Below are 17,721 nucleotides of genomic sequence, written 5' to 3'. Positions count from 1 at the left end.
TTCAACTCCATTACACTTGAACTAAAAGAGTTTTCCTCCTCTTTTTTTTCAAATCAAAGCTCAAGAACGAAGGAAACTTGGGATCAGGACAAAGACGTGGCTTCTCCATCGTTCTTGTAAACCTTGTACTCCATTTTTCCTACATAAGTGAGTAACAAGCGTGTTAAGTAAAATTATGAAAGGAGGTAAAGAAAGTAGGTAGATGGGGGAAGAAAATTCTAAGTGTTGGAAATACTTAGTCAAGGGTGAGTTTTAGATAATATAACAAGTGAAAATTGGCTAAGTATGGAAGCAAAGTGTAGGCATGCGTTGATGGAGAAGTGTGGACGTATGGGGTTGCATATGTAGCAACCAAGGCTTGTAGAGGTTAAGTGTTAAAGGCAAGGATAAACCATGCATTGGTACTAAGGATGAACGCATGGGTTGAAAGGCATGTTGTGTGGTTAAGGCTTGCGGTAGCCTCAAGTGTGTGTGAGCAAAGGCACTAGACGATAGTGTAACAGATGAGCGGCGCTATACGATTGGGTAAGCAATCGTCTAGTAAGTAAATGACACTACACGATGAGGTAAGCGATCGTGTAGTAATTGCACAGAGCTCAACGATGCGATAGGCGATCGAGCGGTAAAGCCCGACGCTAGACGATACGAAGGATCGCGCTAAACGATAGCGCTATGCGTTGGACGATAGCGTAAGTGGAACTGCACGATCGGCATCAACACTAGACGATGAGCTGCATGATAAGTGCTAGAGGATATGTGTTAGACGCTAGACGATTGGCATTGAGCGCTAGACGATAGGCGCTAGGCGCTAAACGATGGAGTATGCGATGTGCGCAAGGTGTTGAAACCCGATGCACGCTAAAGTTATGCTATGAGGCGAAGGCTTAATGTGGGTTATAAAGGAAGGGAAGGAAAAACAAATTAATTGAAGAAACTCACTAATTAGAATTGGCCGGAAGCACTAAGTGCTGAATGAGGTGGTGGTTTGACCATTGAATAAGGGAGGCGGCAGGAAGTATAAAAGGGAGAGGAATTTTAGAAGCTCGATTTTGGCAAATGACTTGAGAAAATTAAGTGATCGGTGCCGTTTGAAAGCTGGAATAATCTAGTTTTTTATATTGTTTTTTCGGAGAAAGATCTCATACGGAGAATAATAAAAAGTGAAGAATTTTCAGAAGGGACAGATTCTCGGATTAATCAGAGCTCAGAGTGAAGATTGGAAGCTTCAAGCTAAATTACAAGGAATTTGGGGCTGAGAGTTTAAGGTAAGAAAGTAACTCAATTCTAAACAAGTTTATAGAAGGAAATTTCTTAAAAAGAGTTCTGAATTTTGAGTTATGAATTTTTGAAGTTGAAACAGAAAATCGGTGCGTAAGCAGGCAGCTGCTTGGGAAGATTAAGCAAGCAGCTCACCATAGTGAGTGAGAGCGAGATAAGAAAATGAGCGAGAACGAGAGCAAGATAAGGAAGAGGCGGATCTCGCTAAGGATAAAATCTCGTTGAAAAGTGGCAAATCTCGCTAGAAGTGGTAAATCTTGCTCATGAGGGTGATCTCGCTCATGATGATCATCTCGCTAGTAATGCTGATTTTTGTTGATGAAGTTTCATTAGTACGTAAACTATCTCAAGCATTTTGACGAGAATTCTAAGGAATCTAAATGGGAATTATGTCCTTTCAGACTAAGAGGAGCTAGGAGAGACATATAAACAGTTAAGAGCCCCGACGAGCTATGAGTGACTCTAAATTCTTTAAATGTTTTAAGTAACTTGTTAATGCTTATGAATGTCTAGCAATGCATGTTTACTGAAAGCTATTTATGACAAATATTCTCAAAATAGTTACCGGGCAACGCATCTCATATTAATGTTATGTTTATGCTATGCTTTTCAATGAATAAGAGGATGTGTTAGTATAAAATGCTTTTGGGCAACTAAGTCATTAAGAGATAAGAATATGCAAGTTCAGTATGAGTAGCTCAGTACTGAAGGACTAGATGAGAAGGTACTGAAGCTTAGTCCTAGATTTGAATAACTCAGTACTGAAGGACTAGATGAGAAGGTACTGAAGCTTGATCTTATATTTGAATAGCTCGATACTGAAGAACACGGAGAAGGTATCCGAGTAGCTCGATATTGAAGGACACGGAGAAGATATTTGAGCAGTAGTACCTAAGGTATGACGGTACTTAAACTAGAATCACACGAATGTAAGAAAATTTGTTATTGGTAGTGTAGAGATCACTCCACACTAACTATGGATTGACGTTGAAGAATTGAGTAAAGGTTCTCTCTCAACTAAGGTTGCAAATTATGTTTTTAGGAAGAGAACAAAAGGGTTCCTTCCTAGTTAAGTAGTAATGCAATAAAGAATGATAAACAGTGAGCAAGAGGGTCACTCTAGACTAATAGACTAAGGCATACTCCAGCAAAGCATAAAATAGTGCTATATGATGTTGATGATGACATGAATAATAGTTGCCAAGTTTATGTTTTTAGTTAAAGCTTTCAGATTTAATATCAAATTTATGTATGAACGTTATGCTTTAAATGTTAATCACTCACTAGGCTTCTAGCTCATGTTTTCAAATGTTTTTCTTTCAGGTAGCGGTCAGTTCCCAAAAGACTTCTCTGCTGCTGCTCTGCCACTCAAAGAGTCAGGTTGAAGGAAGCTTAATTGAAGACCTGTATTAGTTAGTACACATGTGTCAGTTAGATAGGGACTAGTATTCTAGATGTGGCTCACTAAGTTGTAATATTCATGTATGAACAATGCTATGAAACCTGTAATGTAAATGAGTTAAGTTCTGAGTTAATTTGTTTAGTATATTGATGAAATATACGTATTCAGGGTTTGAGTAAATTTGTAGGTTAGATAGGCAGTAAGTGCCAGCAAGAGGATTGGTGACTGCTGCAGTCACCACTCCATCCAGGTTAAGAGGGTAATCTGGAGCGGGGTGTGACAGTCCTTCACCTGATAATGATGGTCCTCATTCTTCATTGATTGGCGACAGTCACAATAGAAAAGTCATGACAAGAGAGGTGGAAGGTTTGTACAAAAAGGTTGAAAGAGAAGATGGAGAATATGGAAAGGATAAAAAGATCTAGAGATGTCCACGAGGGCAGGGTAGTGCTAAGGATGACTTTTCCATCCGTGTCCCCACTACCTATCTCATTCTCCATCCCCATAAAAAAAATTTCATGTTTGATTTATTTTTAAAAAAAAGATATTTAACTTAAATCACTACCATAATTTTTTTTTTACTTAATAGTTAAATATCTCACTCATATGTGACAAAAATAAGATTAAAATATTTAATTTTCATCATTTCTAAAACTTAAAATTTAATTATTACAACATCTTTTAATCTCAACTTAATAAATAAGTATATATCAAATAAAAATTGTATATAATTAATATATATATATATATATATATAACTCATTGTGAACCCACATTGTGCTTATAAAAGAGTTTGTAAAAGAGTTATAAGTTCACATTATGATGTGAAAATTTTTCAAATTGGATCTAAGCTCCTTCATCCACCATGGTTGTGGAAGCTTCCTCCAATGCTGAAAGCTGAATCAGTGATGTTGAACTTGCCATCATCAACATCAACAAGCAAATCTCTGCATTTACGAAGGCCATTGAGAATCTCACTCAACAAGCTAAGTCTTAACACTCACTGCCAATAATCAACCCTTGCACAAATATTCTATCGTGAGGAGATATACTTTGCAAGATTTCTCTCAACAACGAAGACAAGAGACATCAAATGACTTAGCTCTGCCTTGTTTCATGGGAGATCACTCGTATTCCTCTGAAGAAGAAGTAGAAATGATCCAAGAAACACATCCAAGAACTCCAAGAAGACCTTTTCGAGACCAAGAAGTCCAAGACTTGCCGAATTATAAGATTAAAATGGATCTTCCCCCATTTAACAGACGAATAGACATTGAAAGATTCCTAGATTGGGTTTAAAACGTGGATTTTTTTTGCCTACACCAACACTGCCGAGAAGAAGACAATCGTAGATATTACAGTAAGCCACCTATTCGTAGTTGGCCCAAGATGCTACAACTAATGAAGAAGCAATTCTTCCCTATGAACTATCAACAAGTGTTGTATGGTAAATATTGACAATGTCGATAAGGAGATCTTTCTCGTTGAGTACATCAAGGAATTCCACTGGTTAGAAGCAAAAAACAATCTACCTGAGAATGAACAATAACAATTAGCAAGATCCATTTTTGGCTTAAGAGAAGACATCAAAAGGGTAGTTAATTACATCTCATTGCTTATCTTGCTGACACCATTTCTTTAGCTACCAAGGTTGAAGAAGAAGACGACAACTCCAAACCGACAAAGAGTTTCCAAAAAAAAAAAAAATGCGTGGGATAAACAACAAATTTCCTGCAAGAAGAGCAATCTTGACTTCAATAAGGCCTCAACTTCCCAAGATAGGAACTCATCCACAAGAAGAGAGGACTACAGAAACAAAAGAGCCTCCTCAAGTAAGACAAATGAAGGTACTTCTCATAAAAAAACATCTAACCCTAATAACAGACCCACACTAGGAAAGTTGAGGTGTAGTTAACAAGGACAGCTCTCCAACGAGTATCCTCAAAGGAGAACTCTAACCATCCAAAAAAGGAAGATTCCGATCAAGAATACCAAGATTTAGATGAAGAAGCCAACTTTTTATAAGTTAATGATGGCAATCAACTATCGTGCATCATTAAAAAAATCCTCCTTACACCAAAGATTGAGAGACACCCACAAAGAAAAGTTCTCTTCAAAACACGTTTCACGGTTAATGATAAGGTTTGTTAGGTAATCATTGTTCGCACGAGATTTCCAAAGAAACTTATTTCGTGGAGTTAAAGGAGCATTGACAAAACCTCTAAACTTGAAGATGGAGGAGAATAGATGAAACATCTGAGCTTGAAGATGGAGAAGCATCTACGAAACATCTGATCTTAAATTCGATGAAGCATTGACAAATCTTTCGAACTTGAATTTGAAGAAGCATCTGCGCATCTTTCAGGCTTGATTTTGAAGATGCATCGTCGAAGTCTCCAATCTTGAGCAAGTGAAATGAAACGAGCCATACCAGACTTTGAAGATGAAATGCCACTTCAGAGGAAAGCCCCAGTATTGAAGGTAAAGGATGCCTTAAACTTGAAGATGAAGAAGCAACAACAAAGTCTCTGAGCTTTAAATTTGATGAAGCATTAACAAATCCTTCAAACTTGAATTTTAAAACGCATCGGCGAAGTCTCTGAACTTGAATTTAAAAAAGCATCGACAAAACTTCTGAACTTGATCTTGAAGAACATTTATAGCTGAAGATGAATAGTTGAACTATAGATGAGTGATGCTTCGAACTTGAAGTAAGAAACGCCCAACATTGCTTCTTTATTTGAGTGAACGAAAAGATGATTGAATTTTCTAAAGATAACCTTATTGTACACATCCAACTTATGTAGTATTGTGCAGATAACATGCTTCTTCAATTTTTTGTATTGCCCCAGTAGGAATGAACATCTTCAATTTGTTGTGTTGCAAATCGTTTGCCTGTAACTATTCAATATCCTTACGAAAAATTAATCGCATCGGAGCGTTTCCGCGGTCGAATCCATTTTGAATTTGATAAATGCATTGCTTGTGAAGTATGTGTTCGTTGTGTCCATAGATCTCCCCGTTGTTGATTGGAAATTGGAAACGGATATTAAAAGAAACGATTGCCATCCCCAGTAGGGATGATCATTTTCAATTTGTTGTGTTACCTTCATTAGAGATGAACATCTTCAATTTGTTGTGGGGCAAGTAGAGATGAACAACATCATTTTTTTTGTAGCACCACATGTAGATGATTATGCCACTTCTTTTTTATGGGCTAACTTAAATTTCTTCTCGTTGCTTGCGTATCATTGAAGAAAGGGATCACGTCATGGCGTAGTTCAGGAGGAATTTTTTTTTTTTTTTTTTTATCCTTTTGTCTGTATTGAATTTAAAGTTTCTTTCAAGTTGCCTACATACCTTTTACAATGACAAGGATCAAGTCATAACATAGTTAAAAAAAAAATGTTTTTTTTTACCATTCACCTTTTAAGCTCATGGGGGGCAGGAGCAACATGTAGTTTAGGCTCTTGTGATAAGGAACTTCTACATTTAAACTTCAGAAGCTCTTATTTCATCATAACTTTAATCGTCGTCATCATTTGTAGGATTCATCAGTATGATGAGTTTTGGCTTCACCATCAAGGAATCTTCTGCATTTATATCAATAAATAATTTCCTCTTCATATGTGAAAGGATACGACTGTGAATCTTTTCACCATTGTTTTCTTCATGAAATGGTTTTGCCTTCGGCGTTTCCATCTTTCTTTTATGTTGATCACTTGTCATCTTGAGATAATTAAAAGCAGAAGCTGAAGGCTGATCTTTCTTTGGCATGGAGATACTTAGTCTTATGAAGGCTGAAGTTCAAGTGGAAGCAGACGTTGAGCATTGGTTATATTTTTTTCCATTGTGGCCATACTCAATCTTTGGAAGACTAAAGATCGAGTAGTTGAAGGCTTGATACGATCGAAGACAGAAGCTCTTTGCTCAGTTTCTTTTGAATCATCGACTTTTTCAACAGTTATATGTTCACTTTTTACTTTCGTTATGCTGACAACATGACATGCAATAACTTCTAATATTTCCTCTAGACGATTATCGAGGAAGTTTCCTAGGAAGAATTCAGCTAAAGTCATTGGCCGCTGAAGTTGAGGGAATTCTTCGTCTCCTTCCTTACTAGGCTTAGGCTTCCATGTCCTCTTTTTTCTTTGTCTCTTGACCTTATTTCCTCTTCTATAATTTTGATGGAAGAATAACTTCTTTTAGGTGGAATTCGAATTTTCTCTCTTTCGACGAGTCACAAGGATCCATCCTTTTTCGTTATCTTCAACAGACTCGTCTTTCTTTGGGAGTTTGTCGTTAAAATCTCTTGTTGGAATCGAACAACTATAGGCTCTAAGGTCCCAAACTAGATCAAGCTTTCTCTTTCATCATAAGACGCAGATAGTGTTTGAACACTTGAAGTTGCCACAACTGCAACGTGGTTAGTCTGAGCCACTTCATCCAGCTCTAGCTCAATCTTCTTTTCACAAGCTAACTTTAGGATTAGCTCTTTCAGCACAAATTTTTTTTTAACTGGGTGACTAACGACTCGGTGATATTTGCAGTAGTTGGGGTCGTTGTCTTTCCCTAATTGCTCCGATCGCTTACACTCTAATAGTTCAATGAGTTATTTCTCCAATAGTTGCTCCAACATATCTACCACATCAGAATCAGGGAATGGATAAACGTTATCATGTCTTTCTTTAAGAGTTAGGGGACACTTTTCGCCACCATCATGCTTTCTTTCAAACTTTGTTTCTGTGACAAGTTGGTATCAGAGCATAAGGTTCTAGAAAAACCTTAGGAATAATATATATATGCAGATTTTGGCTAGCTCATAACAGGCTTTGGGAATAGGGTTATAGGAAACCCTAAGAACAATATAAGGAGTTAGCTAAAGTATATAACCTAAAAATGACTTTCAATGTAGAGATATGTATCAGTGTGGTAGACCCTGGTGGCAACAAGAATCCAGAACAAGTGATGCTACTTTCAGCACTGACTCTAGGGGAAATAGAGGAAACATTGAAATTAATAACCCTTACTTAGATATTGATTTGGGACACCAAATCATTAACCCAGGAGTAAACACGTCGGAATCCATTAAGGAATCTGGATGCCCAAGGTGTCAGAAAAATCAAAAATCTTATTTATAAATAAAACTTTGATGTTTTGTTTGTGTGCATAAGTATTCATCGACTTTCAAGGACGAGATTCTTTTAAGGGGGGTAGTAATTGTAAACCCTCGAGTTTTACTAAAGGGAACCCAAGCCAAGCTTGATTAGATAAGATTAAAAAAGACTTGGCATAAGAAGTAGTTTGAGGTTGATTAAAAGAGGTGGAAAGTACCTTAAGTATTGAGCACAAGACTTTTGAGGGCTAAACTTAAAAATATAGTAAGCTTGGTTAAGGGGAGGCAAAATTTAGCTAAGTGTGGGAAACATGCATTGGAGGTCTTGTGAGGTGCGTGATAGCCCTAGTGAATAGAGGTTAGTGAGCGCATGTGAGAGTTGAGGAAGGTGAAGGCACGACTAATATATTTGATCCTTGTTGGTCTATAGTGATCTAGAAAGGGGACCTTATGGACCTACAAATTATAAGTTTTAATGATCCAAGAATAATTAATTAAACTCTTTAATTGAATTAACCTTCATTCATTAACAACAGGGCACACCACTAAAAACCCATGTTTGAACTCTTATGCACTATAGGACAAGTTGTGTCCATGGATATTATCAATATAATTATTGTTTACAATTATAGTTGGGATATCCATGAATGTGGGTTTGTCATGCGCAAGGCCCCTCTTTAATTGGAGGCCTAAGATCATTCTTAACCCATTCAACTGTTTGATGTTGGTCTGAACAACGGTAGTCATTTTAGACAAAACAGAAAAATTTGTCCTTCTCGAACATATCACGTGAAGAGATTGAATCCCGTAGCAACTTGAGCTACTCTCACCCTTGCAAATCAAAGGACTAACCTCACAGATAGGAGTTCATAAATCACTCAGGATTAAGATCGAGTCGCACATGTTCATCCTATGAAATATTAATCTCATCAATTAACGGATGTACAAAGACAAACTAAATATTTCACGGTCTAGTCTTCTACAAACTTTGTGTATAGGATACCTCCACATGAACGGTTTGAACCAAACAGTTTTAGCTATTATAAAGTGGATCTATCCATAGTGTCACAAGGATAAGACGCACATCTATATACTATAGACCTTTAGTTTATTTCTTGATCGTGATCCACCCATATGTCAACTACATACTATTCAAGACTACATGTAATAACCTTGGATTTTTCTAGTTAATAGATAAATAAATATTGTATAATTAATAGTTAAATTAATAAACTAATTAATTACGAGGCTTTAGAGCACAAATCCCAACAATATCGACTTTGAAGGATTTAGTTAGATTAGAAATTCCGAGGACTGGGCCCTCTATCATGACTTTCTTCAAGTCTTCAAAAGTTACTTGACACTCTAGGCTCCAACCCTATTGATTATCCTTTATAACAATTCTGTCGAGGGCCCTGCCCTTTTTTAGACTCCCTCTACAAATCGTCTATAGTAATTGGCTAGTCCAAGAAAGGAACGTAACTTTTTCATGGAAGTCGACACCTTCCAGTCTCATATGGTAGCAGTCTTGCCTTCTTCCATGTCGATTCAGCCACACTCAATCACATGGCCAAGGAAGTTTATGCGCTCCTAAAAAAATGAGCATTTCTCTCTCTTCACAAACAATTGATTCTTCTTTAATTTCTCAAAGACCAATTGAAGATGATGTTGGTGGTTTTCAATAATCTTACTATAAACCACAATGTCGTTTAGGTACACTACAACGAATTTGTTGAGGTACTCGTGGAACACCTGATTCATTAGTGTGTAGAAGGTTGCCAGCGCATTAGTAAGACCAAAAGGCATACTAGGAACTAAAATGTCCCATATTTGGTGATTCGCACCTGATAATACCCTGATCAAAGATCTAACTTTGAGAAATACTTGGCGCTATAAAGGCAGTCAAATAAATCTATGATGATAGGTAGAGGGTTTTTGTTCCAAATTATGAGATTATTCAAGGTTCGATATTCGATGCATAGTTGAAGGCTTCCATCTTTCTTCTTTTGGAACAACACTAGGGCTCCATAATAAGCTTTTCTTGGTCGAATGAACCTTGCACTCAACAACTCATCAAAGTTGCTTCTGGAGTTCTGCTAATTCAGGTGGCGCCATACAATAGGTAATCTTCGCATGTGGCTTTGCCCTTGTTAGCAGTTTGATTTCATGGTCAAACCCCCACCTTGGAGGTAAGGACTTAGGTAAGCTATCCGACAAAACATCTCGGTACTTTTCCAAGACACATAGAATGTCTTCGGGGACATTCTCTTCCATGGTTTCTACTGTTTCAATAGGGATACCCATGAATGTGGGTTTGTCATGCGCAAGGCCCCTCTTTAACTGGAGGCCTAAGATCATTCTTAACCCATTCAACTGTTTGATGTTGGTCTAAACAATGGTAGGCATTTTAGTCATTGCCCATGATTTCAATCCTTTAACAAAACAGAAAACTTTGTCCTTCTTAGACATATCACGTGAAGGGATTGAATCCCGTAGCGGAAGTGTTTTATCACTTTTGTTTTTTTTATTGGAAAAAGAAATTTTATAGAATTAAATACAGAACATCACATGTTGTTAAATTACAAGGTTAAGCATACAATTGGATTGAGAAGTATTACCTTTGAAGAATTGTTCTTCAGTCTTCTTCAAGTCTTCACACTATAGAATAGTACAACAATTTTTTCTTCTCTACACGTTGGACACCTCCACTTTATCTTCCTTGTTATTCTCTGGCAAGGATCGGTTTGTGGAAACCTTGTTGAAAGAGAATATAGGAGTTTATTTTGCAGAGAATTTTCTCTATAAGTTTAGAGAGAACTCAATGCTTGAGAGAGAGGAGAGGTTTTCTTCTTGTTTCACGTATAGTCTAGAAAAAAACCAACCAACTTATATTGCAGACCTTCTACAAATTCAAGGAGAAACTGGAAGTAATTCCCCATTCTGCATAATCTCCCCACTCCCCTACAACTGCAAGGGAGTTAATTTATTATTTAATTTAAATTAAATAGATTTATTTAAATTTAATTATTAATTAATTGATAATTAAATTTATTAATTAATGTATTTACTTAAGTATTTTATATTTAATTAAACATATAATTGAATCATCAAATACACTTCTCTCTCATAATCTATACCTTTAATATGAATCTCATTCACATTGATTTTAACTTGCCATTTTAATATGAATCTAATTCATATTACTTATCATTTGAATCTTATTCAAACATATTAATACTCTCATATTATATAGTTTAATTTTGAATTTCATTCAAAATAAATTTTATATTATAATGTATCTAAATACATTATATTGATTATATTATATATAATTAACATAAACTCCCTTAGTCAATTTAAATATTTCAAATTCTTCAAAACTTTTGGTCCTTGTTTTACTCGTTGTGAGCTAGTAGGAGAACCTAATGGTATATATAAGCTCCAACGATCCGAGATTAATTAATTAAACTCTTTAATTAAATTAATCAACATTCATTAACTATGGAGCACACGTAATTGTACTCTTATAAACTGTAGAATATTTTATGTCCATGGATTTAACCATTACAAGTAAGTCAATCCTACACGAGTTGATCATAAATATAGTTGGGTCAAATTATCGTTTTATCCCTATAATTACCTCTTACTCCTTAAGGACCACTGTTCTCTAATGAACAATCTATTTATGGTTCAACCGTAAATCAAGTCCCTCTCGGGCTAGTAAGAGGGTGGGGCCCCATTTTTCAAGACTTAGAATTAGCACTTAAGAGAACTATTCATCTACTTATCCTTAGGCGGGAAGGACTAAATTCCATTTTGTGTAATTACGTGCCAACTCCCACTCAGTCAAGTCCCAAAAATAGTAAGATTATTGAATCGGCGACTAAAGTCACTCTCACTCATACAAATCAAAAGACGAGCCCTCATAGGCAGGAGTTCATAACTCACTTAGGATTGAGATCGAGTTATATATGATCTTGTGAAATGTTAATCTTTTCAATCAACAGTGTTACAAAGAGAGATTAATTATTTTGGGGTCCATTCTTATACAAACTCTTTGTATAAGATACCCCACTCACACATCTCCACATAAATGAATTTGGATCACATTATTTGCAACAGTTACAAAATGGGTCGTATTCGTAGTGTTACCAGGATAAGACACCTAACATTATCCATATATTATAGACCCTTTAGGTTATGTACTATTTAAGTTTCACAAAATAACCTTGAATTTTTACTTTAATGGATAATTCATTATTGCATATTTAATAATTGAATTAAATACTATATTAAATAATTAATTAACTATGAGACTTTAGGGTACAAACCCCAACAATCTCCTATTTTCACTAAAGCTGATGAGACATGTATCCTAGGGCATATCTCTATACTCAACATCACGCATGTCCAACATCAATCCTACAAATTGTTTCACATAATCCTGGATGTTGCCTGTATGTTTTAGCTTGCGAAGTTTCCACCATGAAAAAATCTCATCATTCTCTAGAAAGAATTGTCAACAGAGCTCCTTCTTCAAGTTATCCCAGGTATTAATCATACAATGCCCTCCCTGAATATCTATAAATCGTAATTTCCACCATAACTTGGTATCTTCAGCTACATGCATGGTCACCAACGTGAATTTTGGTTCTTCCATCATTGTGTTCGTGGCCTTGAAGTATTGCTCAAGGTCAAAAATAAAGTGCTATAGGGATTTGGCATATTGAGCCTCACAAAAGGATTTAGGCTATGGAATCTTTATTCTATTAAACTGAATTGTAGCCCCAGATGGGGCTTAGTTTCCCACGGCACAGATGGTGAGGTTCACTCTTGCACTCATATTTGCAATTTTGGTCTGGGTGACATCGAGAGCCCACCGAAAGTCTTCAGATAGATTAGTTACCATCTGAATTAATTTTTGGGAGCTGTCTAATTCTTCAATGCACTCCTCCATATGGGAAATAGAGCCCGTTGAGCTACCTTGCTTAAAACTACCATTCTTCGTAGCTTTCGTCTCGTCTCGAGGGCTCTGACCCTCATCATCAATTCTTTGATGAGCATTCCATCTAGGCGGTTAGCTACCACATCAATTTCATTGGTTTTCTCAAAGATATCTTGCAGTCGAGTCTCTAGGAAATGAAGATTATCAGGGACTTCTGTTAGGTAGAGCATCCGCTCTTCAAACTCAACCAGTCTATAAACATGGTACTTGTTTAGTTGCTTCATCGCCGACATGTCTACTATTTTCTTACATTGTGAGCCTGTTTGGCTCTAATACCGATTATCACTATCGCTCTCTCATAAGGGTCTCAGAGCGATTGTGCGACACTTGTTCCTACCTACGAACATGCCAGCCAATCTAAATCCAAATAGATGGTGGCACAAAGGGTGTTTCTTGCAACCTCTAGTCCCGTTTCTTGAGAAAATGGTTTTAGAAAATGAGTTTAGAGGAAAAGGTTTTCGCAAACGTTTGAAAGTATGTTTGAGAAAAGAATGTTTGTTATAAGCCTATAAAGCAATAAAGGGACAACAACAGCTTAATAGCTTACAACTTCGGATATTAAGGTATGATGATTAATCTTACTCCCCATATAGTATATTATAAGAATTTTTTAAATCTCACCCTTGCATATGCAAAGTGGTGGGTGGTCACTTACAAAGAAAAGTTCAAGTAAACTAACTTGCATAATAAAATACATAACATGTAAGCATGATAAAAAGGGGTTGAAATGGGCATGCAATCATAGGTAATAAGCCTTGGACAAGCATGATCGTGACACGGGGCTAGCTACAGGGAAAATTCTCCCCTCTCCCTCCCTCATTCCCCATCTGGTTGGGGATTCTCTATCCTATTCTCGACGGGGCCTAGTAGGTTAAATGGACATCTCTAAGTAGGCCATATCATTACACTAATAATATTAAATTAATAATTTTGCTAAATGGGCTACCTAACTCATCATCTAGAGGCCACATCATTTTTTTCGTTAGTCAACCAACAGTCTAAAAACATAGGACCATTTAAAACTATTTTTTAAATCTAAAAAAATTAAGTGTTTATTTTTAAACTCCGTAGGCTAGATAGACATTAACTTCATACCTAGTATCCTTGAAATCTACAAATGCACTTTAATCTACAGATGCCTATCACTTAGACGTAAGAGATTCCTCCAAAACATAAATGACCTCTTGTGAGTTGAGAGGAATATATAATAATACTTGAAAGCATGTACGAAGCAATACAATTTCCCCTGTTTTCCAGAAAGCAAAACCATGATCATTTACCTAATAACAACCTTCTCTCTTCTAATCCCCATCTTCCTCTTCCTTCTCACAGGAAGAAAATCATCCAAAAACCTTCCTCCAGGTTCGCTAGGGTTTCCATTCATAGGGCAAAGCCTGAGTCTCCTCCGCGCCATGCGAATCAACACCGCAGAAGAATGGGCGCAGCAGAGGATGAGAAAGTATGGGGCGATCTCGAAGCTAACTCTGTTCGGAAAACCGACGGTGTTCGTCGGAGGGCAGAGCGGGCACAAGCTGATTTTCAGTGGCGATTGCGGAATTTCGAATCAGCAAAATGAGTCTCTTAGGGCAATTTTGGGGGAATGCAATTTGTTGGAACTGATTGGAGAAGATCATAAGCGTGTGAGAAATGCGTTGGTTTCGTTCTTGAAGCCGGAATGTTTGAAGCAATATGTGGGGAAAATGGATGATTAGAAAACATATCAAGATGCATTGGCAGGGCAAACAACAGGTTACTGTGAGTACCTTCTTTTTCTCTTTTCTTTTGCATTATTCGGGAACTGTAAAAATGAGGCTACTTACCCTTTTGTTTTTCGTTTTCCGTTTTCGGTTTTCCATCTTTCGTTTTTCCTTTTTGAAAAGGGAGTATATTTTCTTCTCATTTTGCATCTTCTTAATTTTAATGGTTGAATTCTCGGTGAAATTTCAAAAACAAAAAACAAGTTTTCAAAGCTACATTTTTTTTAGTTGACAACAAAAAAAAAAGAAATTTAAAGATAGAAATAATATTTATAAACTTAATTTTAAAAAACCAAGACCAACGAACAAATGGAGCTTTAGTTTGTGAGTGTATTTGATTTACCTTTCGAAGTATTTAATTTTGAAAATAAGCCAATTAATAACCACTCAAAATAATTTTTGAAACACGTCATATTGTAATTAATATATTAATCCTTCCTATGTTCTAAAAAATAAATAATAGAAAAACGCGACTTGGGAAGACAAACGGATCCTTTACCACTATACTACAACAACTTAATTTATAATTTGATAATCCAAATTATATAAAACTGGTTTAAAGTAGAAATTTTTTATTTTATGAAAAAAGATAGATGCGATGAAAGAACAAACGAGTATGCAATTTATTAGAAGAAAAATTATTAGTAGTGGAAATAAAGGAGAGGAAAACTTATGAAATAATTAATAAAAAGGTTTATGAGTCTTATTTACAGTTTAGAGGTTTAAAAATTGTTCCATAAATTAGGACTCACTGCCTACAAAATTGGAAGTTGAATGTCTTATTAAACTTTACCCTAACAAAAAAAAAAAGTATTATTACATTTATGAGATACTTTTTTCTTTCTCTTTTTTAATGTAAAAAGTTGAAAGTTGAATGTCATATTAGGATGCTTTGTAAATTGACATGGTGTTTGTTATGGGCATAGGTATTGCCATTGATGAAGACTCTCACCTTCAACATTGTATGTTCTCTTCTCTTTGGTCTTGAGCAAGGTATGAGAAGAGAAAGGATGATAGAATGCTTTCGAGTAATGATAGGCGGCGTATGGTCGATCCCAATAAACTTGCCGTTCACGAGGTACAACCAAAGCCGACGTGCAAGTAGGAGAATCCAAGAGATGATTAAGGAACTGTTGGATGAAAAGAGAGTTGAATTAGAAGAAAAAAGAAGTTCCTCACACCAAGATCTAATCACTTGTTTGCTAAGCATTGGAAATGAAGAAAATGAACTAATATTGACTGAGAAGGAAATTGTGCACAATATTATGTTGGTAATGGTTGCTGGATTTGATACTTCATCAGTTCTCATTACATTCATCATGAGGTTTTTGGCTAATAATCCAACTGTTTATGTAGCTGTTCTTCAAGGTATTCTCCTAATTATCTCATACACTCAATAGATTCAAAATGTTTCATTTTTACCTTTCGAGTTTTGTTTTTATTTGATCTTTAGGTTTTAAGATTTATACTCATGACATTTGATGTTAATTTCTGTAAGTTAATATAAAAGAATTAAGTAATTTCACTAATTTTCTATTATTATTAACATTAATTTTTTTTAAAAATCATAATTATTTAAAACTAGTTACTTGAAGGTTCAAGCCAAAAACTAAAAGGTAGCATTAATTACTAAGGACAAAAATTTAAAATATTGAAACCTAAATATCAATTGAAAACTAAACGCATAACTCAAGAGTAAAAAATATAACATTTTGAAACATATATACCAAATAAAAAATAAGCTCAAAACTCATCGATAAAAACGTAATATTTTGAAATCCTTAGAACAGAAACCAAACTCAAAACTTAAGGATCAAAAGGTGTTTTTCTTTTTCTTCTTCCCTTTAGTAATTAGTAGAAACCCAAGGAAACTCATGTTTTAGAATTCATTACAAATTGGTATGGGAGAATGCAAAACAGAAACTCAATATTTTTACCAAGAAGAAAAAGCAGTTTAAACAAAATATTCATTTGTAAAGGAACTGTAGGCAGTAATAAACTCACCCATTCTCAGCATACAATGCAAGGTGGAAATTTTTTAAACCATATTTGGTTTCTTGTGGTGTGTGGTTACAGAACAAGAAGAGATAGCAAGAAGTAAGAAATGTGGAGAGTTGCTTACTTGGGAAGATCTTGCCAAGATGAAGTATACATGGAGAGTTGCATTAGAGACCCTAAGGTTGGTAGCACCTATATTTGGAGGCTTCAGAAAGGCTATGAATGACATTGAATTTGGTGGTTACCTTATTCCTAAAGGATGGCAAGTAAGTAAAATTTTTGTCTTTTTTATTTAAAGTGTCGAGGATATAGTGAGTTATTCCTCTCGTTGTCAATTCGATTTGAGATGAAACTTCATGTTTATCTAATAAAAATATTCATCCAACCACTATTGGGATTTCAGATATTTTGGGCATCACCCGTGACTCATTTGGATGGCACCATATTTAGAGAACCATTGAAATTTGACCCAAATAGGTTCGACAATCCAACATCGATTCCGCCGTATTGCTTCGTTGGATTTGGCGGCGGTCCGAGAATTTGTCCAGGCGGTCCGAGAATTTGTCCAGGGAATGAGTTTGCAAGGGTTGAGACTCTTGTTACCATCCATTACTTGATCACCCGATTCACATGGAAGCTACTTTTGGATGACCATTTTATCAGAGATCCAATGCCAACACCTACCAAAGGAATGCCCATCAAAATTTGTCCCAGAGAAACTTCCATGGCATTATAGAATGTATAGAAATGAAAATGAAGATCAGTGACATTTGAGAGTAAGAAGATCTTGAGATTGTATTAACCTCATTTTTCCTGTTCAAAATCATTTTAAACATGTCCTTCACTATTGAAAACTAGTTTTGATGGTATGAGAAAATCGAGTTCAAAAGTGTAAAATCAAACATTAAATTGATTTTAAATGATTAAAATGTGTCTCGAGATAATTTTGAATATGAAAAAAGCCATTTTAACAATTTTAATCACTCCTAAATATTTCACAAGAATGGAGCGATGAATGCTAGAAAATGGATGTTTTGGTAATTTCCATACTCGTCCAGTACATTTTTACGATTTCTCAACACTTCACACAAAAGACAGAGAGGACCGTTAGAGATTTTGTATTGACAATATTTATTTAAGGTGGGTAGTTGTTATTTAGATTGTT

General features: G+C 35.7%; 1 protein-coding gene across 1 annotated transcript; it reads left to right on the top strand.

Moving 5' to 3' along the window:
- Positions 1-14,069: 14,069 nt before the first annotated feature.
- LOC120086515 (cytochrome P450 716B1-like) lies at positions 14,070-17,466 on the top strand. Its single transcript, XM_039043202.1, is given in 5 exon segments — positions 14,070-14,506; positions 14,508-14,556; positions 15,485-15,926; positions 16,635-16,822; positions 16,960-17,466. Coding segments are annotated over 5 exon segments (1,449 nt in total). The 3' UTR covers positions 17,293-17,466.
- The last annotated feature ends 255 nt before the right edge of the window (positions 17,467-17,721 follow it).

The sequence above is a fragment of the Benincasa hispida genome, chromosome 9 (assembly GCF_009727055.1).
Source record: "Benincasa hispida cultivar B227 chromosome 9, ASM972705v1, whole genome shotgun sequence".
NCBI lineage: Eukaryota > Viridiplantae > Streptophyta > Magnoliopsida > Cucurbitales > Cucurbitaceae > Benincasa > Benincasa hispida.
Note: the sequence above shows the minus strand (reverse complement) of the source record. Positions and strands in the feature narration are given on the sequence as shown.